The following is a 24,878-nucleotide window of genomic DNA, read 5'->3' on the forward strand; positions in this document are numbered from 1 at the left end:
AGATACTAATCTCAAAATGAGATCAAAACCCCAAATGAATGATTTAGGTAAGCCCCCTTTAACAATGAAGAGTGCACATGGATTGCATCCCCAGATAATAATTATTTACACTGCGTTTTATAGAAAATAGAAGTGGGATTAGCAAGCAATAAGATTTAAGTGTTACTAAGTGAGAACAGGCAGACCAAAGTAGATTACAAATTCAAAATAACAGAAAATGCTTAGCTACTTCTACACTAAAACTTTAGTATAAAATTATTACAAACTTACTACAAACACAGCCTAAAACTGTTTATTTCCTAGCCAAACCTTCTAAAACCAAGGAAGTCTTTTTTTTCCTTAGGGTCTCTGGTTCCCTACCAGCCAAACAAAAAGACAAAAAGACTTTCTACTTTCCTATTGTTTAGAAAGATTCCCTTTTTGCATGGGAAATCACCTAGCCAATTGGGGTGGACATGTGACTTCCCCAGACCAACCACTTCTAAGATTTAAAGGACAAAAGAGATTGTTTAACAGTTGGTCATCAGGACATTGAGGATAACACCTGTGATGGCTTTCATTCACACATTTAAAAACCATAAAGCACTTCACACTCCATATGTCTAATTTTACACACAAGAATGATACATACACCAAAATAAGATAAACAGAGCCAGTGGATTATGATGTGAAGATTGATAAATTACATGAAACAATTTGTCCAAAGCACTTTTGAGTTAGGTAAATTCGTGTCCATAAGTCCATTTTCCGAAGCATGGCAGCGGCAGGTTCATCACATCCCTGTTCTGTTCACTCCCTCTGGGACATCTGGCATTGGTCACTGTTGGAAGACAGGATACTGGGTTAGATGTACATTTGGTCTCACCCAATACGGCCATTCTTAGGGTATGTCTACACTACAAAGTTAATTAGAACACAGACGTTAGTTCGAATTAACTTTAATAGGCGCTACACATACAAACCGCTAGTTCGAACCTAATTCGAACTAGCAGAGCGCTTAATTCGAACTAGGTAAACCTCATTCTACGAGGATTAATGCCTAGTTCGAATTAAGTAGTTCGAATTAAGGGCTGTGTAGCCACTTAATTTGAACTAGTGGGAGGCTAGCCCTCCCCAGCTTTCCCTGGTGGCCACTCTGGCCAACACCAGGGAAACTCTTTTGCCCCTTCCCGGCCCCGGAGCCCTTAAAGGGGCATGGTCTGGCTACGGTGCCCGTGCCAGGTGCAAGCCTGCCAGCACCCAGCCAGCAGACCCTGCACCTGGCACGGCACGAGCCAGCCACCTGCTGCCACCCAGCCCTCCGCCTCTTCCCAGGACCAGGCTGGCGGCTCCCAGGAGCCTGCCCGGGGCCGCAAGAGGCGGGCGCCTGCCTGTCTAGTGTGGAGATCATGGATCTCATCCACGACATCCACACTAGGCACAGGAAAGTGGCCGTCTAGGGCAGGATAGCTGCCAGCCTGGCAGGTTTGCATGAAAATCAGGGTGGTCCAGTGAGACCCCCGACCCTGAGTCCTGAGCTTAGAATATAAAAATATAAGAATGGCTGTACTGGGTCAGAACAAAGGTCCATCTAGCCCAGTAGCCTGTCTGCCAACAGCGGCCAACACCAGCTACCCCGGAGGGGATGGACCAAAGACAACGACCAAGCCATTAGTCTCGTGCCATCCATCTCCAGCCTTCCACAAACAGAGGCCAGGGACACCATTTCTACCCCCTGGCTAATACCACTCCATGGACCCAACCTCCATAAATGTATCTAACTTCTCTTTAAACTCTGTTCTAGTTTTAGCCTTCACAGCCTCCTGCAGCAAGGAGTTCCACAGGTTGACTATTTGCTTTGTGAAGAAGAACTTTCTGTTATTAGTTTGAAGCCTGCTACCCATTCATTTCATTTGGTGTCCTCTAGTCCTTCTATTATGGGAACTAATGAAGAACTTTTCTTTATGCACCCTCTCCACACCACTCATGCTTTTATATACCTCTATCATATCCCCCCTCAGTCTCCTCTTTTCTAAGCTGAAAAGTCCCAGTCTCTTTAGCCTCTCTTCATATGGGACCTGTTCCAAACCCCTGATCATTTTAGTTGCCTTTTTCTGAACCTTTTCCAAGGCCAAAATATCTTTTCTGGGGTGAGGAGATCACATCTGTACACAGTACTGAAGATATGGCGTACCCTAGATTTATACTTCCCCTCCTCCTCCTTCCCCTGGCTTCCCCCTTCCAGCTCCTTCCTCCCAGGTTTCCTCCTCCCCTCTCCCACCTCCTTTTCCCAGTCTCCCCGAGTTTTGTTCAATAAAGAGAGTTTCTATTTTTGTACACACGTGTCCTTTATTTTGTACATCAGGAAGGGGGCTAGGGAGGGGTAAGTGGAAGGAGCTGAGGGAGGAATGGGGTACGAGCCCCCGATGGGGAGGACTGGGGTGGCTCTGTGGGCTCCTCGGGGTGGAAGCTCTCCTGCAGCCCCCTGATTGACTCCCCCCCGCCCAGATGACAGCCTGCGGTAAGTGCAGCCGGGCTGATGGCTGAGTGCTGTGATGTGCCGATTGTGGGCATTCCGGGCACTCCAAGCAAGGACTCCTTTGCTGTCCCTCATCAAGTTAGACAAGCGAGCAGGGAACCCCTGAGAACTGGCTGTCCGGAGTGGGGGTCGGGTCCCTTTAAGCACAGCCCTCGGCTAGCCTGAGACAGCAGCTTCATGCTCTAAGTCCTAATCTGATGCCCTGCCAGCACTGCTTCTGGCCAGCCTTAACCTCAGTTCAGGGTCCACTCAGTGTGGACATGCTAGTTCGAATTAGCAAAATGCTAATTCGAAATAGCTTTTAGGTCTAGATGCACTAGTTCAAATTAGCTTAGTTTGAATTAACTACAGGCAGTCCCTGAGTTACGTGGATCCGACTTATGTCGGATCCGCAGTTACGAACAGGGCTTTTCTCGCCCCTGAGGACTCGAGCGGCGGGACACCCAGATTCACCGCGGTCCCGCCGCCCGCGTCCTCCGGGGTGAGAAAAGCTGCTCCGCGTCTCCCTGGTCTGCTGGGGGGGCCCCCCCAGCAGACCAGGGAGACGCGGAGCAAAGCCGCGGAGGATGCGGGCGGGACCGCGGTGCGTCTCAGCGGTCCCGCCACCCGCGTCTCCCTGGTCTGCTGGGGGGGGTGCAGCTAGCGCGCCCCCGCCCCCAGCAGACCAGGCTTTTCTTGCCGCCGACGCCTGGGGTAGAGCAGCTGGGGCACTGCCGGGTTGGTCCCGCAGTGCCGCTCCTCGGCGCTACTGGACCAACCCGGCAGCACCCCAACTGCTCTGCCCCAGGCGTCCCCAAGTCAGCCGCTGCTGAAACTGACCAGCGGCTGACTACAGGAAGCCCGAAGCAGACTTGCTCTGCCCCGGGCTTCCTGGAATCAGCCACTGATCAGTTTCAGCAGTGGCTGACTTGGGGACACCTGGGGTAGAGCAGCTGGGGTGCTGCCGGGTTGGTCCCCACAGTGCTGAGGTGTGGCGCTGCGTGGACCTACCCGGCAGCGCCCCAGCTGCTCTGTCCCAGGCGTCCAAATTCAGCCGCTGTTGAAACTGATCAGCGGCTGATTCCAGGAAGCCCAGGGCAGAGCAACTCTGCCTCGGGCTTCCTGTAGTCAGCCGCTGGTCAGTTTCAGCAGCGGCTGAATCTGGATTCCAGTTCCGACTTACATACAGATTCAACTTAAGAACAAACCTACAGTCTCTATCTTGTACGTAACCCGGGGACTGCCTGTAATTCGAATTAAGTTAGTTCGAATTAGTGCTGTAGTGTAGACATACCCTTATATACTTATGCTTTGGAGTGTGGTGACTCTGGGGAATGTGGACAATAAGATAGTGGATGGCTTTGCCGCCATGGGTTTACCTAACTGCAGTGGGGCCCTAGACAGAACACACATCTGCATCATGGCCCCTGACCTCCATGCCCTGGAGTATATCAACTGGAAGGGGTACTTCTGTATGGTGCTGCAGGCACTCGTCGATCTAAAGGACCACTTCACCAACATCAATGTGGGATGGTTGGGAAAAGCGCATGATGCACGCGTCTTTTGGAACTCCTTCCTTTTCCAAAAGATGCACACTGGCACTTTGTCCCTGACTGGACAATCAGAGTCGAAGATGTAGTAATGTCCATTGTCATCCTGGGAGACCCAACTTATACCTTGCTCCCCTGGCTCATGAAGCCCTAAACAGGCAGCTTGGATCCCAGCAGGCTGGAGTTCAATAACCGGCTGAGCAGCTGCAGAATGGTAGTGGAATGGGCCTTTGGACATTTAAAGGGGAGGTTTAGGAGTCTTCTGACCCGCTTGGACCTCAGAGAACACAACATCCTCTTCGTGGTGTTAGCCTGTTATGTGCTCTATAACTTGTGCGAGAACAAGGGAGAAACTTTTCTGGCAGGGTGGGAGGGGCTGAGGCAGAGCCTCTACCCAGAGAGTTTGAGCAGCCAGACATGAGCACCAGTGCTCCCTCTAAGCTGTGCAGCAGCACAGCTTCACAGGTGATTAATCAGCCCCACCCAGTCAAAGGCTCAGGGCAGTGAAAATCAGAGACACAGGTCAGGTAGGTTGTGAGGGGGAGCCAGCAAGCCCAGTCCGGGACATAATGGGGAGTGAGGCCAGCAGCAAGAGGGCTGAAATGACCACCCCATGGGCCAGCAAAATCCCTCATCCAGGACCAGTCAGATCCTGAGGGTGCCAGACCAGGGAGGTCTGACCTATATAACATATATGCTCGATGTACAGTCTATTCCTTTCAATAAACGCATTATGATAGAGTTTTTGTATATGACCATGTGCTGTTTTCTGCCAGACCCAATTGAGGGTCACATTCTGCATCCCTGACTCCATTGAGTATTTACTTCTTGAAATCAATGGGATTGCTTCTGCAGCAAAATGCTATTTCATGTGAGTCTCAACACTGGCAAAAATGGCAAGAATCTGGCTTTCAGCGTGCAGGGGGCACAGGACTCAGGGAAATAAAGCAGCTCTTCATTATTTCTTTTTATCCTCACCATTCTGTATTCAGCTCAGTTTTTCATTTGCAATACTACATCTAGCTACTACTCCACCCCCACTAGCACTGGATGAGAGAGAGAGAGAGAGAGTGTATGTAAGTAATTGGCCAAACTGTTCGAGTACATAAAGTAGGCAAAAAGGCCCTGAAGCTTTTCTTCATCTGTATGTGTCCATAATTTTACTACAGATGCTAAGGCTTTTGGCACCAGAAAGGATTGTATTGATGAAGCTGCCCTTTTCCATTATCCTGCTTTTCTGTCACTCTCCAATCCATCTGCAGCCAGACTCCTCCTCTTTACCATTCCAGCTTCATCATCACCTTTGTTGAGTCTCTGTACTGGTTTCTCATATTTATCCAAAACTATCTTTAAACTCTTGGTCATCTGCTCTAGCTCATGTCTCCTTTTGGTTCCATATTATTTTCCTTTTTACACTGTTATAAGTGTTTCCATTTATCTCCCAGGCTATCCTGACATCTGATTTTTCTTCCTGATATTGTTTGCCATGCAACTTTCCTGGACCAATTTCTGTTGGTGATAGAGACAAACTTTTTGAGCTGCAGAGAGCTCCTCTTCAGGCCTGAGCCAGGTACATAGGATATGTCTACCCTGCAAACCCACAGTTGGCTCTGGCTCATGGCACTCAGGCTAAGGGGCTACGTAACTGGGATGCAAATGTTTGGACTTAGACTGGAGCCTGGGCACTAGGACTCTGTCAGGTACAAGTGTTCCAGAGCTCAAGCTAGAACATCTACAATGTAGCTAAATGGTCCCTTAGACTTGAGCCCTGTTCTCCCAAGTCAGTTGGCATGGGCCGGCTCCAGGTGTCTAATTACAAGGTAGACAGAGTATTAGGGTTACATACCAGTTGGTTAGCACATGGTGTAAGAGATGGTTGTGAAGTGGCCTAGTCACAGCACTAAAAAAGGGTAGGGAAAGTAGGAAGGGATAATGCTTCACACATTGTTGTACTAAGCCTTTAATACAGTGTCTTTATTAAGACTGTAATGTTTAGAGTCTAGCAAAGTTATGAATTTTGGCTCCCGGTCTTATTTCTAGAAGGTTTTGTGCAGGTTTCTTGTGAGGATGAGTACTAAGATGTCAGATATATTGTGATTGCTTTGTGAAAAGGGTTCACCAGCCAGTTATATGGTGTTTTTGTCTTTTACCATTTTTCTGGGTGAGTTCCTCAGACATTGTGATTGTCTGGTGTCACCTGAAGTTGTTATTGGGGCCTTTAGTACATCAAATGAGGTACACTGTGTGTTTTGATAGGCATCTGTACGATCCATGGATCTTGAAAGGTGTTTTCAGACAGTACTGATCATCAAAGCAGGGGAAATAGGTCTGCAAGCTTTGCATCTGTTGTTATGTCAGGGTCTGGTACCAGTGTTCCCTCTAAGCTGTGTGGCAGCACAGCTTCACAGGTGATTAATCAGCCCCACCCAGTCAGAGGCTCAAGAGTCAGTACAGGGAGCTGACTGACTGGGTAGGGCTGATTAATCACCTGTTAAGCTGGGCTGCCACCCAGCTTAGAGGGAACACTGTCTGGTACCACTTTGGTTGGTCTGAGGGAAGCTGGCTTCTGATATTGAACTTATCAAATCTGAGTGTTGCTTGAAGACCAGAGGAGTGGGTACAGGAAAGATGGCCAGGATGAAGTCCCCATCTTGCATGAGTTATCAATACCAAATAGATTTCCATTGAAAGCAAACATGGATTCCAATGTGGGGCTGTAGATGACAAATAGAGGTATGTGGTTGGATATTTGTTTTTTCTCCTCAAATTTAAGCAGGTTTTATATGGTTGTTGGGTGGCTCATTCCATTAATATATAGAAAATAATTTACTACATTAGCAGTATGATACACAAGAAAGGTGTGAAGTACTGAACAAAATCACCACCTTGTAGTTAAGTCCCAGCAACAATAATTTTGTTAAGTTTACATCTTAAATCTGCATAGAAAGCTCATACTGTCAATTTGATAATATCATTTTCATTCTAAAGAAAAAAGATATGGAAATAGAGAGATTAAAAAAAACAAAACTTTTCCGACTGAAGTCTTTGAACAGATCACCAACTAAGTGTTAAAGAAGAGCTTTTAGCCTAGGGCTCAGTCCATCAGCAAGCCATCTAATAATGAATTCCCATCATTTGAAAATATGTACTACCCATATTTATTTTTTATAGAAAACATCGTCTCCAACTTATTTTCACTATCCTGTAAGTTGGTGTTGGTACTTAATACTGTGACAGTCTAGACTGAGAAAACTGCTATTCTATAGTGCCATTTGCTGCTGGGTTTAACACTTTTTGATGTGATCATGCTGCTATCCTGTACACTGCTTGCCATTTTTGAAAGACAATAAAACACATGAAGATTTAATAATGTAGGAAATAAAAATGAAATAGATTTCCATTTAAAGCAAACAGGAGAACATCATCATAAAGGGCAGCAAAATGTCTTTACTTGACATAAAATGTAAACAAATGTATAATTTTGTTCCAATAAGGATGAGAACAGTTGAAATTAAAGAAGAAACAGCAGAAAGCATTACCAATAGGTGGCCTGTGAAAGGATTCACCTGAAAGACACAGAGGCTGCTTGTTCTGCTTCTTATCTGTTCTTTAAGTTTAGTAGTCAAAGAGGTTTTTGCATTTATCTTTGCAGCTGAATGAGTTCAATTTCACTCAGATTAGGTCAGAAATTTCAGAACAGCAGGTTAATCCTTCCTGCCTTCATGGGTAAATGAGCAAACAGACCCATATCAGCGTGGCCAAGTGTAAAATTGTAATTCCAGAGATTAATGTTGTCTTTTCTGTTTGCTTTGAACTTGACCTCCATGTCTCTCTTATTTTATTTATATATATATTTATTTATATTTGTTAACAGCTTCTGTCCAGGGTCCCTGGGAGAGGGCAATCTCACCAAACAAAGTGCCCTACTATATCAAGTAAGTATAAATACTATTGATTATGATAATTTAGTAATCTCATACCATACGTGTGTGGATAGTTAATTATTTCTTTAATCTGTCCTGAACAATTCTTGTGGTGTTTCAATGGAAAGGACAAAAGTTGTGAAATGAGCAATAAAATATGATGTAAACATGCTGGTGCTTTGGAGAGCAAGCATCCTTTTAAAAAACCCTGCAGATGTATGTTGAGTTGTGATAAAGCAGAATGCCTTTCATGTCACTGTAGTAATCACTTGTTAACTCTAGTAAAGCTGTAGACCATATGGTTCATATTTGATTCCTTTAGATCTCTTCCTTTCTCCATCAGCAGTGAGAAAGGGAGGTTTTGCACTACCAGAAGCTAATCAGAATTTTGGTGATTGATTTGATGTTGAAATTGAGAATTCTGCAGTTTTGGCATCACTGTCCTTTCCTCTAACTGACCTTTTTAAAACTCTAAATTCTCCACTATTCTGTTGACCCTTTTAGCAACGTCATTTGGCAGAATCTATTGCTGAAGGACAAGGGAAAATTAAATATTAAAAATAGACACAGGATAACAAACTAAGAGGAAACTTTAAAAACCCAGGAGGAGCTAACTTTTTCATGCCTGGGGTTAGTCTACTACACCACAAAAATAAAAGGGAATAAATTATTCCTTCATGCTCTTGTTTCTCCATGTTGCTAACATGAGCTATGAGCTGTTTCTTCACTGTAACCTAAAAAATGCTGCAGTGCCTAGGATGAAGTTTCTGTGTTAACAGAGCCTGCAGTGTAAATGACTAAACCTTAAGTGTCTGTATTGGGGTTACTGTGATCCGTGTTATACTGCACCATCTGTTATTACAATAATGAATGCCTTCTGCAGCAGACAGAACCTAAATTCTTCAATAAGGCCACCTGATTGCTATGGCACTTCAGTCCTGAATTTTGTAGCAAAAGGTAATTTCAGTGGCAGCTTCAAAATTAAGATTGTGTTGAATTAAGTGTAAAAATGACTAACAGTCAAAACTAGAGTATTCTCTAGTACAGGTTGAACCTCTAAAATCCGGGACTCTCTGCCCTGCCTGGCCAGGTTCAGAAGTGCACCCTGAGCTGAGCTGGCAGTGGGAAGTGCAGCCCCAGCTGGGGCTAGAGGCAGGGGGCTGGCAGCTAGCCACACAGCCCATGCCAGTGCCTTGAGAGGCGTAGCCCTGCCATGGTTGGAGGTAGTGGATCCAGCCCCTGTCTAGGGCTGGCACGGTAGAGGACACAACCTCCAGGGCTGGTGCAGCCCCAGCTGAAAGCAGAGTCTACAGCCGGGTAGGGAGTCTTGACCTCCCCTGGTACAGCAAGCTCCATGGTTCGGGATCGCTCAGGTCCCGAGGGTGCTGGACCAGGAGGTCCGACCTGTATTATTTATTTTTATATTAAGTTAGTTTGCTGCTGCCCAAAATATAATTTGGCTGCAGATATTTATACTAGGAACAATTAAATTGAATGGGGGAAATCTGGACGTTTTGACACACGAGTAGGGGTCTTTTGGCACTCCTGTCACAGTTGAGGCACTGGGAAAGGAATACATCTTTTCCTTCTCTCTTGAAGTGCCTGGGCTTTTGGTTGGAGCACCTAATATCTCACCATAGCAATTCTTCATGGCAGCCAAGAGCCAACAGCATCCCTCAGTCACTATATCTGCCAGACTGCCATTGCTTCCAACAGCAGTAGATGTACATGCTGGCTTTAGGCTTCTCAAATTTCATTGCACCACAGTCCCCTCCTGACAACGAAAAAAACAATATGACCCCTGGAGGAGGGACTGAAGTCTGAGTCCAGTCAAGCCCTAATGCCCCATGTGAGGGGGGGAGGAACAAAGCCAAGGGCTTCAGCCCCAGGTGAAGAGAAGGCTGTAACCTGAGCCCCACAGCCCAGCACTGGAGTCCTTGGGCTTTGTATCAGCCCTGGACAGTATGGCTCCAACCCTAGACCCCGGCAAGTTTAATGCCAGCCCTGGTGACTTCATTAAAAAGGGATGGCAACTTAGTTTGGGGTCCCAACCCACAGTTAGAGAACTGCTGCTCTAGCTGAATATTAATGCTAAAATGGTCAGCAGTAAAATAAACATTTTATTTTGCCCTTCTTAATTTTCTAAGTCAGTGCCATATTACATCTATTGTTTTAGACCATTCACAGACTCAGGAAAATCATACTCCATTTCGTTTACCCAGAGAAGGTTCTCTTCAGAACCATAAAGGCTAGTAACATAACTTCCATAATGAAAACTTAAATTCTGTGGCATATTGTACAGGAGCACCTTATAGCTGACCTAGCAATCTAAGACAGATATCTGAGGTGTTTATTAGTTCTAGTGACTTCCCTGTTCAATCTGTTCCATGCTCCAGCTTTCAAACTACCCCCAATGATTTAAATGTTCCTCTTTCCATTTCTCCGTCATTCCCCTCATTTAGCATTTCACAGTCGTTATAGCAAAGCTGCCTCTTGTTCTTAACCTTTGAGACCTGTAAACAATGCTTTTTTGACCATTCCTTTTTTATCCTTTGAATTATTACTTTCTTGCTTATCTTTGTTACAAGAGGTGGCATAAAGGTGTAGCAAAAGGTAAGTATCATGCCTGGCCCTTTTCTTAATGTTTATGTAATTTTCCTTTCCACTTTTAACAAAGAATACTCATGAGAGCATCCTTTGCTAACTGAATTTTCTGCATATGTTACTGGTTTTGTGTTTTATCAAATTCCCTCTTAATATTTAGCTGTTTTAACTCATCAGTTTCACATTTTGAGTGTCACAACATTTGATGAGTCCACAAAAGAGGCAATACTTAATCATAAATCCTTAGCTTTAACATTCCACACTTTGTGGTTTTAGGTCACTCCAAGACCTTTGATTTTTTTGATTGTTAAAACTTCATTTTTATACAACTGATCAGCCTGTAGCAGTCAGCCACCACTAAAGTTCCTGAAGTACTGTAAATTTTTAAAATATTTCCTCTCCCTGGGGCATTATTCTTGCCAGCATCTCTTTTACCTTATTTCAGTACAGCTTTCATTGCTACTGAAAATATAATCACCAACAATGTACAACCTGTTACAACTGCTTTTCCTACTCTATACCATTTTGTAGTGTCTTGGCCTACTGTCAACCTCATGAAAATTGCAATATAATGGCCTTTTACCAGCTGCTGCATTCTGTTAGGATTTCTTTCACCTTTTTTATGTGGTTAGTCCCATATGGATGGGCCAAACTGAGCCAACAGTTAACGCTCACCTTGCTGGCTTCCCTAATGAGTTGAAAAATCATATTTCTGTATTCCAGGGTATCAAAGATATCTTAGATTCTAAAGTAGCAAATGGATGTTCCTACTCACTATCCACTGAAAATCTGGCTGCATGATGGGCTATCCGGGGGGCAGGGAGGGAAGCATATCTGTACTTTGCTGTATGAGATCTTTCTAAACTGCACTTCATCCAACCCCCTTTTTTTCTATCATCAGCCTTTTTTTCGTTATGCTGATACCCTTCCTGTTCTTCTTGTTAACCAAAAAAGTTACTATGAAAACCTTATTCCAGAGATCACATCTTCTCTTATGCTGTATAATTTACAATTAATCCCATTTTTTCCTATGGTTAATGCAGGTATTAAAGGTCTACATTTGTTTTGCCAGGCCTGTTGTCTAAGTCCCTGACCCTGCAATTGATCTGCCTGGGCAGATCAATGGGCTCTGATAGCAAAATCAAAAATGGCTTAGTGTACCTGCTGGGTCTTTCTGCAGAAATGCAGCTGTGGGAATGAATGTCATTGATAACAGGAAGCACTGCTTCCAGAAGAAATGTGTTCATATAGTATACAGGAAAGGTCTGGTGACTGAGAGAGGCATCAGATAATTCAGACACAGTGACACGTTAAAAATGTTTTAAGGTTTTCTTTTAATAAGAACATAAGATCCATGCTGGACCAGATCAAAGGTTCATCAAAGGTTCATCCAGCCCAGTATCCTGTCTGCTGACAGTGGCCAATGCCAGGTGCCCTAGAGGGAGTGAACCGAACAGGTAATGATCAAGCTATCTCTCTCCTGCCATCCATCTCCACCCTCTGACAAACAGAGGCTAAGGACACCAATCCTGTGCACTGTGTGAAGAAGAACTTCATTTTATTTGTTTTAAACTTGCTGCCCAAATAATCTCTTACTTTAACTTTTAATGAGAAAAAAGTGATTACTAAATATAAGAAATACAAATAATGAATAAAAACAAAACCAGAAGATTATCAAACAAGTTCTTGGAGTATATTGGAGGCAATTTTTTATTTCAGAAGGCGGAGAAAGCTACTAGAGGGGAGGCAATTCTAGATTTGATTTTAACAAATAGGGAGGAACTAGTTGACAGTTTCAGAGTGTGAGGCAGCTTGGGTGAAAGTGGTCATGAAAAGACAGAGTTCATGATTCTAAGGAATGGTAGAAGGGAGAACAGCAAAATAAAGCCAATGGATTTCAAGAAGGCAGATTTTAGTAAACTCAGGGAGCTGGTAGGTTCTATGAGAAGCAATAAAAACAATTGAAGATAGCTGGCAATTTTTTAAAGAGACATTTTTAATGGCACAAGAGTGCACTAATTCACCGCGTAAACTTTTTGCCAGGAAAGAAGTATGGCAAGAGATACCCTGGTTTTACCAGATGATCTTGAATGATCTAAAAATTGAAAAGGAGTTCTATAAAAAGTGGAAACTATTCAAAATACAAAGGATGAATATAAACAAATGGATGTAGAGCCAAAAATTAGAAAGCATAAAATGAGCTCAAGCTAGCTAGAGATATAAAGAGTAAAAAGAGAATATTCTACAAATATATTAAAAACAAGAGGAAAACCAAAGACAGGGATAGCTCAATAAAAAGGGAAGAAAAATAACAGAAAACGTGAAAATGGAGAAGTGCCTAACAATTTATCAGTTTTCACCAAGAAATATGGTGGGAATTGGACATCTAACATAGTGAATGCCATAGTGAATGGGGTATGTTCAGAAGACAAAATAGGAAAAGAACAAGTTAAAAATTATTTAGAAAAGTTAGATGCCTTCAGTTCACTAGAACCTAATTAAATGCATCCTAGAATACTCAAGGAGCTGATTGAGGAAGTATCTGAGCTATTAGTTATCATCTTTGAAAAGTCATGAAAGTCGGGAGAGATTCCAAAATACTGGAAAAGGTCAAATATAGTGCCCATCAATAAAAAGGGAAATAGGAACAACCCAGGAAACTACAGACCGGTTAGCTTAACTTCCATGCCAGGAAAAATAATGGAGCAAATAATTAAGGAATTCATCTGAAAATATCAGGAAGATAAGGTAATAAGTAACAATCAGCATGGATTTGTAAAGAACAAATAACATCAGACCAATCTGATAACCTTCTTTGATAGGGTATCAAGTGTTGTAGATAAGAGGGAAGTGGTAGATGTGCTATACCTAGACTTCAGTAAAGCATTTGACAGTCTTTCATGACTGTCTTATCAATAAACTAGGGAAATACAGTGCAGATGGGGCTCCTATAAGGTGAGTGCGTAACAAGTTGAATAACCACTCTCAAAAAGTAGCTATCAATGGTTCAAAGTCATGCTGAAGGGCATAACAAGTGGGGTTCCACAGAGATTAGTTTTGGGACTGGTTCTGTTCAATATCTTCATCAATGATTTAGATAATGGCACAGATAATGGAAAATTTAGATAATGGAAAATTTGTGGATGGAACCAAGCTAGGAGAAATTGCAAATTCTTTGGAGGATAGGGTCATGATTCAAAATGATCTGGACAAACTGGAGAAGTGGTCTGAGATAAAGAGTATGATGTTCAATATGGACAAATGCAAAGTACTCCACTTAGGGAGGAAAATCAGTTTCACACATACAGAATGCGGAGTGACTGTCTAGGAAGAAATACTGCAGAAAGGGCTCCAGGAAAATCAGTTTCACGCATACAGAATGCGGAGTGACTGTCTAGGAAGAAATACTGCAGAAAGGGCTCCAGGGGTCATAGTGGACCACAAGTTAAATATGAGTCAGAGTGACTCTTTGAGGGGGGAGGGGAAGCAAATATTCTGGGAAGCATTAACAGGAGTGCTGTGGGCAAGACATGAGAAGTAATTCTTCCACTATACTCTGTGCTGATTGGACCTCAACTGGAGTATTGTGTGCAGTTTAGGACACCACATTTCAGGAAAGATGTGGACAAATTAGAGAAGTTGCAAAGAAGAGCAACAAGAATGATTAAAGGTCTACAGAACATGACCTATGAAGGAAGGCTGAAAGAATTGGGTTTGTTTAGTTTGGAAAAGAGAAGACTAAGGCCGTGTCCACACTCAGGGGTTCTTTCGAAAAAAGTACCCTTTTTTCGAAAGAACTTCCCCTGCGTCCAGACTCAAGCCGCGTTCTTTCGAAATTATTTTGAAAGAACGTGGCTTTTCTTTCGATGGCGGTAAACCTCGTTTCACGAGGAAGAACGCCTTCCTTCGAAAGTTCCTCTTTCGAAGAAAGGCGTTCTTCAATGTAAAGAGGCCGTCTTCGAAAGAGAGCATCCAGACTCACTGGGTGCTCTCTTTCGAAAAAGCGGATTTCCTCTATCGAAAGATCCGCCTGCTGTCTAGACGTGATCTTTCGAAAGAGGCTCTTTCGAAAGATGCTTTCGAAAGAGCCTCTTTCGAAAGAAGCCTGCAGTCTAGACACAGCCTAAGAGGGGACATGATAGCAGTCTTCAGGTAACTAAAAGGGTGTTACAAGGAGGAAAGAGAAAAATTATTCTCCTTTATGTCTGATTATAGGACAAGAAACAATGAGTTTTAATTGTAGGAAGGACATTTACACTGGACATTAGGAAAAACTTCCTAACCGTCAGGGTGGTTAAATACTGAAATAAATTGCCTAGGGAGATTGTGGAATCTTCATCATTGGAGATATTTTAGAGCAGGTTGGATCAACATCTAACAGGGATGATCTAGTTGGAGCTTTGTCCTTCTGTGATGGCAGGGGACTGAACTTGATGACCTCTTGATGTCCCCTCCAGTTTTGGCATTCTGTTCTTCTAAGGCTATTGGAACATATGTAAGCATTCACATGAATTTAGTGCAGCTAAAAACATCTTAAATTTTAAAAACAGAATATAAAGAGAAAAAGGAGGTAAGGGCATATTGAGGAGATAAGGTTAAATTCATGTTACTCTTTTCTTTAACTATTAATGCCACAAATGAACATTTTTTACATCCAAAGATAGAAGAAAATACAGTCACATGGGCTGTATATGCATAATGATAAACTTCAATATTCTACAATATTAATTTGCTTTCCATAGTTAATGAATGATTTGCTGGTTTTAAGTTCATTTTCTTAGTGGTAGTAGTAATATACATTTTCACATTAATTTCTCCTTATTTTTAGCTCAAAGTTATCAGAGATCGAGGAGAGCATACTGCACCAAATACTTCCATGTGATCATTTAGGGTTAAATCTTTATTCCTGTGCACAACTCCAGTAATGCAGGGGAAATATAAACGGTACACTCACGTACTACATCTTAAATCACAGATTGAATTGGTAGGCAGGCTGCTCCACAGCTGTTTCTGAAGAACTACGGTGACGCCTGGTGGATATTGTTGTGAGAGGTTGGATCATAGGGATCCCCTTGAGACTGTCACCTGATGGGCTGATCATATCACTGAGCCCTCCTATCTGCCTTTGGGGCAACCCACTACTCTGTCCTCCTGAGCCAGAAACTCTGTACCCCTCCAGCCAGGCACAGAGTTGTGGTCACAGCCCACAGCAAAGTAACAAAGACACTTAGAACAGCTCACCTCTGGGAAGGCTCAGTAACGGGGACTTGACACAGAACTCAGGTGCACAGCTCCAGTGGAATCAAAACCCTAGATAAATCAATCTTACTCCATATAAAGGTTTCACACAGAGCAATCTCATGATATCCTTCCTCCCTTTTTATAAATGCAAGACATTGATATTGATATGGGGGAAGGGGAAGCCTATACAGGAAGGATGGGATCCACCTAAATAAAAATGGAACCAGATTGCTGGCATTTAACATTAAAAATGTCATAGAGCAGTTTTCAAACTAAGTGCTAGGGGAAAGCTGACGTGTGCAGAGGAGCACATGGATCGGACAGAGATGTCTTTTAGGGCAGGGTCTATCAACAGGAATTCTCTATGCTCTACTCAGCAGGAGAGGATGGATGATGATAAAGCATGGGTAAGTTCAGATCAGAAACAATCAAATGAAAAAGACTCTGATAAATATTGAAAAAAAATTTAAAGTGCAAATTTTAGTTTTCAAATAAAAATTTGAAAAAAAATACGCAGATGCTAGAAGTCTAAACAGTAAGATGGGTGAACTAGAGTGCTTCGTGTTTGTCATGATCATGAGGGTTAGCCAGCTTCCTGGGGACTAAGGGGTTAACTATGTCCCTTACCTAAACCAGGTGGCAGTCAGCCAAGGAAACGTAGCAAGGAATTTCAAACTGGGACAAAGGAATTTTGTGTTTTTCCCTCCTTTGTCCTGGGTAGTTTCTCTCCAGCTATTGAAGGGGACTCGAAGAAAATACTCTTCATAGTCTGTAAGTAGGATAAAGTTTAGATAAATCCATTAGGTTTTATTTTTTTATGGTTTGGGAAATGGGATCTGGTCTGTGCATTTAAAAATGGGTTTTGCTCTCCTTTGTAATTAAGTTCCTGGCCCATGGTAAATTTCTCCTCCATGAGTATATTATTTTGCTACTATTCCATCTAGTCATTATGCTTGCAACAGGAATATTGTGGTGGTAATAAAAGTTCTTTCTCTTTTCTTTTTATTAACCTGGTATTGGTTAATTTTTGTGTCCTGGTTTGTACTTTAGGGGTGAGATTTCCCAAATAGTCTCTCCCTGGTTGCTTTATTAATATTTGGATGGTAGAAGTGGCGGTTTTTTCCCCCAAAATCTAGGTTGTTACGATTTTGGGAGGAAGTTTTATACCAAAGCTTGATAGATAAGGTTTTGGGTTACTTTTGCTGGACCCCCACTTCTGCATTTATCGTGCTAGAGTGGGGAAAGAGACATGACAGTGTTAAAGGAGGATATTGTTATAATAGGCATCACAGAAACCTGGTGGAATGAAGACAATCAATCAGACACAGTCATACCAGGTTACAAAATATATCAGAAGGACAGAACAGTTTGTGCTGGTGGGGGAGTGACACTATACATGAAAGAAAATAGAGAATCAAATGAAATAAAAATCTTAAATGAACCAAAATGTTCCATAGGATTTCTATGGATAGTAATTCCATTCTCTAATAATAAGAATATAGCAATAGGGATATATTATCGACCACCTGACTAGGATACTGATAGTGACTATGAAATGCCAAGGGAGATTAGAGAGGCTATCAAAATAAAAAACTCACTAATAATGGGGAATTTCAACTATCCCCATATTGACTGGGTACACATCACCTCAGGATGGGATGCAGAGATGAAATTTCTTGACACCCTAAAAGACTGCTTCTTGGAGTGACTGGTTCTGGAACCCACAAGGGGAGAGGCAATTCTTGATTTAGTCCTAACTGGAGCCCATGATCTGGTCCAAGAGATAAATATAACTGGACTGCTTGAAAATAGTGACCATAATGTAATAAAAAGTCTTTGTTCAGTTCTTTCCACCCTGTGGGAAAGTACAAAATTCAAGATTGATTCCAGCACCAGTTGGTGTGATCATATGTCTTGTGTAGGACTAACCATTCAAGAGGCTCACAGAAAAACAATATTATTCACAAATCATTGTCTTGAGAACCGGGTCACTAAGTTCCTCAAGGATAGGTCACATGCCCCATTTTGCATAAAGCATATTTGAGTTATACATATTCATATTCAAAAACACATTTCTATAAAAAATATGGGGCACAATATCACAACTACAATCCACCTACATTTAAAAAATAATGGCCATTAGATGTATCTATGCATCACCCATTGTCCAGCTCTTCTTCTGCCCTCGTCATGGGGCACAGGAAAACAATAAGAAGCTATCATTTTTTCCTATCATCACATATTCTGGCCATATGGTTTTACCCTGTGCACATTGAAACACTGCTTTAAGGGACTTTTACACTGTCCCTTAAAGGACAATGCCATTTACACTGCTTTAAAGGACTTTTTTACAGGCATGGTATGGAGAGAAGGATTTAGCCGTTAAATCTGGAACATACTGACCCTAAAGCAGCTACTGTAGACCCAGAAGTCAGATGATCCCATCTGTATACTGTAGTTTTAGTTGTTGTAATTTCTATTTTTGTATTAATCACTGACTTTATCCTTTCTTTGTACAACTGACTTCAGTTAATAAGGTCTATCTGCTCACCTTCATGCAGTGATTATTCATCCCCTAGCTACGAAATACTTATCAAGGAAACTCTTACCAACGTTCTACTCCAAATTATTTCCCAGGCACACTTTTTTTCATATTCAAATTGTAGCAGTTCAATGAACTTTGTCTTCCTGAGGGAAATAACACCAGCTGGATTTTCAGGAGCCTGGTTATGACTCCTTGAGAGGGTTCATATGCAACTTTCCATACAAATTAACTCTGTGCTGAATATAATGTAAAAGCCAGTGTCATCTCCTTCCCATTAATACTCTTCTAGATTGTCCACTGTTCTAGTGGTGTATCTTCTCTAACTCATTATCTAATTTCAGTATATCTGCTTCTAACTTCAGGTTTTTATTAGTTGCAGGTTTCCTCAGTCTTTCCATATTTTCACTCTGAAAAATAGTAAGGCAATTTCTATAACTTGCTCTTTTGCTGTCTTAATTTTTGACCATATTTTTAATTGTTTTTCTCATAATTTGAGCACATAAAGAAACCGGGTTTGTCTACATTGCAATAAAGTTTTCATGGCTGGCTGGCAAGCTGATTCAGAATCTGGGGCTGAGACTGTGGGCTACACAATTGCAATGTAGACATGTGGGCACAGGCTGGAGCCCAACCTCTGGGACTCCACAAGTAGGGTGGCTCCCAGACCATGGGCTCCGGCCAAAATTGGATGTCTGCATTGCAGTTGAATAGTGACACAGTCCTACCCTCATGAGCCTGAATCAGCTGGCACAGGTCAGCTGTATGTGTTTTATTGCAATGTACACATACCCTAAAACAGTGGTCCCCAACCTTTGGAGGTTGCCGGATGCCAGGGGGCGTGCTCGTTCGCCCACCGGGCGCCAGGGGGCGGGGCTCCCCATAGCCACGCGCCCAGGGCTGGTGTCCCCCTCCCCAAGCACCGCGTGCCCGGGGCGGCGCCCCCCCTCCAAGCGCTGCACACCCGGGGCCGGAGCTCCCCCCTAAGTGCCACACACCCGGGGCCGGCGCCTCCTCCAAGCACCGCGCGCCCAGAGAGCAAGTGGCCAATTCGCAGCACTCCCGGGGCTGGCACTCACCGTGTGCCATGCGCCCGGGGCCAGCTCCGGCACCATGCGTGCACCACGTGCCCAGGGCCAGGCCAGCCCCGAGCACTTGGTGGGCGGACATGAATGCGTGTTGGGGACCACTGCCCTAAAAGATTAATGCTTTCAAACTGAAAAAGAAAGAAATAATTTTTTCACCTTTTTCAGCCTGCTGAAAGGATGAATGATTTTATCTAAATTATACTACAGGTTGAACCTCTTAAATCTGGGATTCTCTTGTCTGGCAACATCTGTGGTCCTGCAGGGAGTCCAGTGGAGGGGATCCCCACCATCGGACTGGTTAACCCCATCCCTGGAAAGCCCCAGCCAGGCAGGACAGCAACAGGGCAGCCGCAGAACCCCGTCCCCACAGAGCCCTGTCCTAGGGGAGCCCTGGCAGGGTGTGGCAGCAGTGAGGCAGCCATGGATCCCTGTCCCCAGGAAGCTCTAGGTGAGACAGAAGCAGAGCTGCTATGGCTGGGGAGCTCCATCTCCTGGAGTCCCCAGTGAGCTGGCAGCAGCGTGCTGAGCCCAAGCCCTTGAGCAGCAGGGCTGGAGCCCAGTGGCAGTGGGGCTGGAGCGGGACCAGACAGAGGGAGGGGCAGTATCCTGGAGGCCAGTGGTAGGGACCTCTCCTGATCTGGCAAATTCCCTCATTTGGGACTGGTCAGGTCCCAAGGGTGCTGGACCAGGGAGGTTCAAACTTTAACAATATGTAAACGAAGAAGTCAGTATTCTGGCAAGAATCGCTGGATTTAATTGTTTCTTCTGCAGAAACTAGATTATTGAGGGGACTCGAAAGCAAATTGGCAGAAAAGTATAAATAGAGATATGGATGTAGTGAGTGGGATGACTGTTACTCACAAGCAGTAAAAACATAAATAGGTTATATAGGTCATCGCATATGAGTTTGAGTAAGCCTTTAAACCAGACCATCCTAGGTTCTATTACTGCTGTGTGTTAACATAAAAACTACTTTTAAATGTTTTTGAGTGTTTGTTTTTCAAAAACATAAATATAGTTCCCCCCTCCACCCCATTCCTCTGCCTGTAAAGTTCATACCAGGAGTCCAGCTATACAAAACTCTAAGGGAGGGAAAAAATATAGCAGGCACATTTTTAAAACCTCTAAAATGAACTAAAAGTTTTTGCATGCGTAAAAACATGATAACATTTGATTTGGCATCTCAGGATATTCCAGAGGTTGAGAGATGTATAGTTTGTCCAAGTACAAAGCTGGGAATCATGCTTTCCAGTAAAACTACTTGTTTCACTTTGCAAGAATGTGAAGTCTTTGGTCCTTAAACCCATCATTGGAATTATCATTGGATATTGCCTGTTCTGCATTTCAGACTAATGTAATTATTTGGGGACAAAGGAGGAGATACTTTTGGTGACAAGTTGATTTTGAAGCTACACAGTTTGTAATACTAAAATTATTGAAAATGATTCAGTGTGCAGCAGGTAAGAGAGTCAAAGGATTTGTAATTTATCAAACAGATATTATCTTCACATATTAGGCATGCATCTAGAAACAGTCCACATACTCACTCAACAGATGGCCAGTCTCATGAGGCCAAGAAAACTCTTTGATTCAGGTGCCTGATCATAGACGGCAAGAGGGCTGGCCAGACTCCAAACCCAATCTTGGGGAATGGCTAGCAGAAGAAGTTGGGCTAACTGGGGAAGCAACTCACCTTAAATATCTTCACTCCAGGACTTAATCATTGCTGAGAAGGCAAAAGCAAAAGGTTAACTTTGCAGTTTGTGTTCTGCAGTTTGATCCAAGGACACAGTCAATAGTAGATCCTACTCTAGCATCACTCGCTGGTAAAACACACCAGTGTGCACATTCTCTCTCTGTTCTACCTAAGCTTTTTTATTGCTTGAAAAAGTCTGAATCCAGCAGTAATACATTGCCACTTTAAGGGGATATTTGTGGTGTTATCAAGCCATTTGCTCAAGTCAGAATTTTCTTTCCTTAAAATAATGTAATTGTATTGTTTATTAAAGTGGGGAATGACAGCCTTGGCAGGCAGAATGGTCGCTTCCGTAGGCATGGTCAGTAATGGCCCTGTTATTTCAATCTTTTGCCTTTAAATAGCACAGTCCTGTGCCAAAGTGTGTATTATTCTGATGATGTAAGACATATGTCCACTTAAGCTTTGCTCATCAAACTTGTTTCCTTTTGTGACTTAAACAGGGCTTGATCCAGTGGTGAAAAGCCAGGTGGAATTACCCAATATATCATCTCAGTTCCATATAAAATAGACTTTTAGTTTTCTCTTTTTGCAGGCTACTTTTGTTCCTGAATAGAATTTCTAAAGGTCCCCACTGTTTTGGCTTATATTAACCTTCTCACTCATTTCATGAGGTCTTTTTATTTTAGCCATTAAACAGTAGCAAAGGAGGTGATTCACATGATGGTACTTCCTCCCAGCTTGATAATAGACAATTGAAAGAGCCTGGTAACTGTCACGGAGAATTCCCTTTGCTCTAGTGCATCACCCCTCACAGTGATTGGCAGCTGATGTAAATCACCTTTTGATTTAATGAAACAATGTTGATTTACACCAGATGTTCATCTGGCTCAGTGTTCTCGGTCCCTGCTGAACCAGAGACAGAAAGGCTGAGCCCATGTACCGCATTATCTTTTATTCTGATCACTGATTGCTGGTGTTCTTGTTCACATTTATGATTTAAATCTGGTTTGTGTAATTCCCAATTCATTTTCCAGTAAATCAAAGTTTTAAAGTTATAAAAGCTAAACATAAATGTTCCAATCGATTTACATGGTAAGAAGTTGCTTAGTTCGCTCTACCCTGTCCCCACCACCACTGCTAGAAAAAAAGCCACAATAATAAATGAAGCCATCTTAAGATGCCCCATTAGAAATGTATTACCGATGAAAACGTATACATTTCCATAGAAAACACGGTATATTGTTAAACATTACAAAGGCTAGTAGCGATCATGCAGTGAGAGGTTTTGTGCAGTTAATACTTAAGTATGTCCTTCTGGTGACATAGCTAGTATTCCTGTATATATTTATATCATCCATATCTTCCATGTCTTGTTTGCTCAATTTACTAATAAGCTGGTAAACATTTTTAAGTTCAGTCTAGCTTGTAAAAATCAGGCTGTATTATTTCTGCTTAGTGATTCGTTATTTAGAAATCAGTAGCAAACATAAGTGCAAAATTGCAGAAGAGGAAAGAGAATAAGGAATTTTTAATGTAATTAAAGGGGAAAGAATGAAAATTTTTTAACCTAATTAAATCCAGTACTCCTTTGGCTGGGATGAACACTAAGGGAACAATAAGTGAATTATTAATTTTAAACAATAATTTAAAAAATGAACCTTTGATATTGCACTATGAGACTATTGCAATACTGTTTTGGAGTTCTAGTTAGGAAATCTTTTAACAATTTTACTTTCTATTATTGAATTTAAAACGTTATTCATTATCTGTTGTATGAATTTTTTGCTTGTATTTTCAATTTTACTTCTATTGTTAAACATAGTATAAAATGACTGACTGTTATAGACCATTAAAAGAAAAAAAATGACCATGTCTAATATATTCTTGTTGAAGTAGTAGATTTACACATGTAAAACATGGCCCTGTTTCATAAAAGATGTGCTAGATTTGCTAAAAATCTGCACTGTCGTGTACTTTAAATATGATTTTACAGCTGCTCGATAGCTCCAAAGATACTGTTGTGTAGTTCAGTCTAATATAGTATCAAACGTCTTTGTGTTTAACAAACAGGATTCCAAAGTAGGAATTATATTTGAGTTCCACTGGAATGCTTTGAATGTGAAAGGATTAAATACATTAGGAAGAATAAAAGAAATATCTCACTATTGGGTTTGTTTGTTTGTTTGTTTGTTTGTTTGTTTGTTTGTTTGGGGTTGTTTTAAGATTGGTTATACTCTTATGTTTTATGGGAGATGAAGAGAAGGCAGTTTCTAAAAATTGTTCAATGAGACCCTCAAGGAGAGGGAAGGAGTGGCTTTACATATTTGTCTCATGTCGTCCAGGCACAATTCTCATGTTTAACTAGAGGATTGGCAGGCTCTTGAAGACAACAATATTTTTTATTTGTCAAAGTCACTGTATAGTCTTTCATTCAGTCTCTGTCTGCTGTGCTACTAGTCCTATGAACTAAGGGTATGTCTACACAGCAAAGTTATTTCAAAATAACTGTTATTTTGAAATAACTTTACTAGCATCTACACAACCAAACCGCTATTTCGAAATTAATTCAAAATAGTGCAGCGCTCATTTCAAATTTTGTAAACTTCATTCCACGAGGAATAACGCCAAATTTGAAATAGCTATTTTGAAATAAGTGCTGTGTAGACACTTATTTCAAAATAGGGGGCCTCCAGCTTTCCCAGGGTTCCCTGGTGGCCACTCCAGCCTCAACCAAGAACACTCATTTCCCTCCCCCCTCTCCGAAGACCTTAAAGGGGTTGACTCTGGCCACAGTGCCTGTGCCATCTTCAAGCCTGCCAGCCCAGAGCCAGCAGTCACTGCCCTGACCCAGTGGCCCCAAAACATGACCAGCAAGCCACTGGCAGCCAGCCCTCCACTGCTCCCCAGGAGCAGTCTGCCAGCTCCTAGGAGCCTGCCAGGACCCGGAGAAGGTGGGCGCCTTCCTGGTCCATGGTGAAGATCATGGACCTTATTCAGTTTGGGGGGGATGCCCCCAATGTCCATGATCTCTGCACTAGATGGAGGAACGCGGCTGTCTATGGTAGGATAGCTGCCAGTCTGGCCACCAAAGGCTACATGCAAACCCAGGAGCAGGTTTGTCTGAAAATCAAGTTGGTCCAGCGAGACCACCAGCCCTGAGCTTTCTCTCCCCGTTCTTCCCCTTGCTTCCCCCTTCCAGCTCCCTCCTCCCAGGTTTCCCCCTCCTCTCTCTCATCCTCTCTTCTCCCCCTCTCTTCCCCAGTCTCAGAGTTTAATCCCCCCTCCCAGTTTTGTTAAATAAAGAGAGTTTGTGTACATGAAAATACGTGTATTTTATTTGACATCAGGAAGGGAGGTTAGGGAGGGGTAAGTGGAAGGATGTGAGGGAGGAATGAGGCACAAGCCCCCAGTGGGGCAGACCAGGGAGGCTCTTAGTGCTCCTCAGGGTGGAAGCTCTCTCGCAGGGCCTCCTGGATATTGACACCCCCCGATGGACCTCCCGGATGGCAGCCTGCAGAAATTGCAGCCAGGCTCACAGCAACGCGTCCACGAGAAGCACCAGAGTGCCCATGGGCAGCTCTGGCTCCACGTTGCAGAGTGCTGTGGTGTCCTGAGTGAGGGTAACTAGAGCACACAGACACCAAATGCTTTGCTGTCCCTCATAGAGGTAGGCAAGCAAGCAGGGAAAGCTGAGAACTGGCTGTCCGTGGGGGTCCCTTTAAGCACAGGCCTCA

The 24,878-nt window shown here is 42.9% G+C and overlaps 1 protein-coding gene across 13 annotated transcripts in view; it reads left to right on the forward strand.

Moving 5' to 3' along the window:
* The window catches only part of DMD (dystrophin), a 2,135,104-nt gene that overhangs the window by 1,923,308 nt on the left and 186,918 nt on the right, over positions 1-24,878 (forward strand). For all 13 annotated transcript variants that reach the window (XM_075916549.2, XM_089775838.1, XM_075916586.2 and 10 more), the window contains one exon: positions 7,922-7,982. In XM_075916549.2, coding sequence (XP_075772664.2) covers positions 7,922-7,982 — 61 coding nt within the window. The remainder of the gene's footprint in view (positions 1-7,921; positions 7,983-24,878) is intronic.

Source organism: Pelodiscus sinensis, chromosome 1 (assembly GCF_052426305.1).
Source record: "Pelodiscus sinensis isolate ZL-2025 chromosome 1, ASM5242630v1, whole genome shotgun sequence".
Lineage (NCBI taxonomy): Eukaryota > Metazoa > Chordata > Testudines > Trionychidae > Pelodiscus > Pelodiscus sinensis.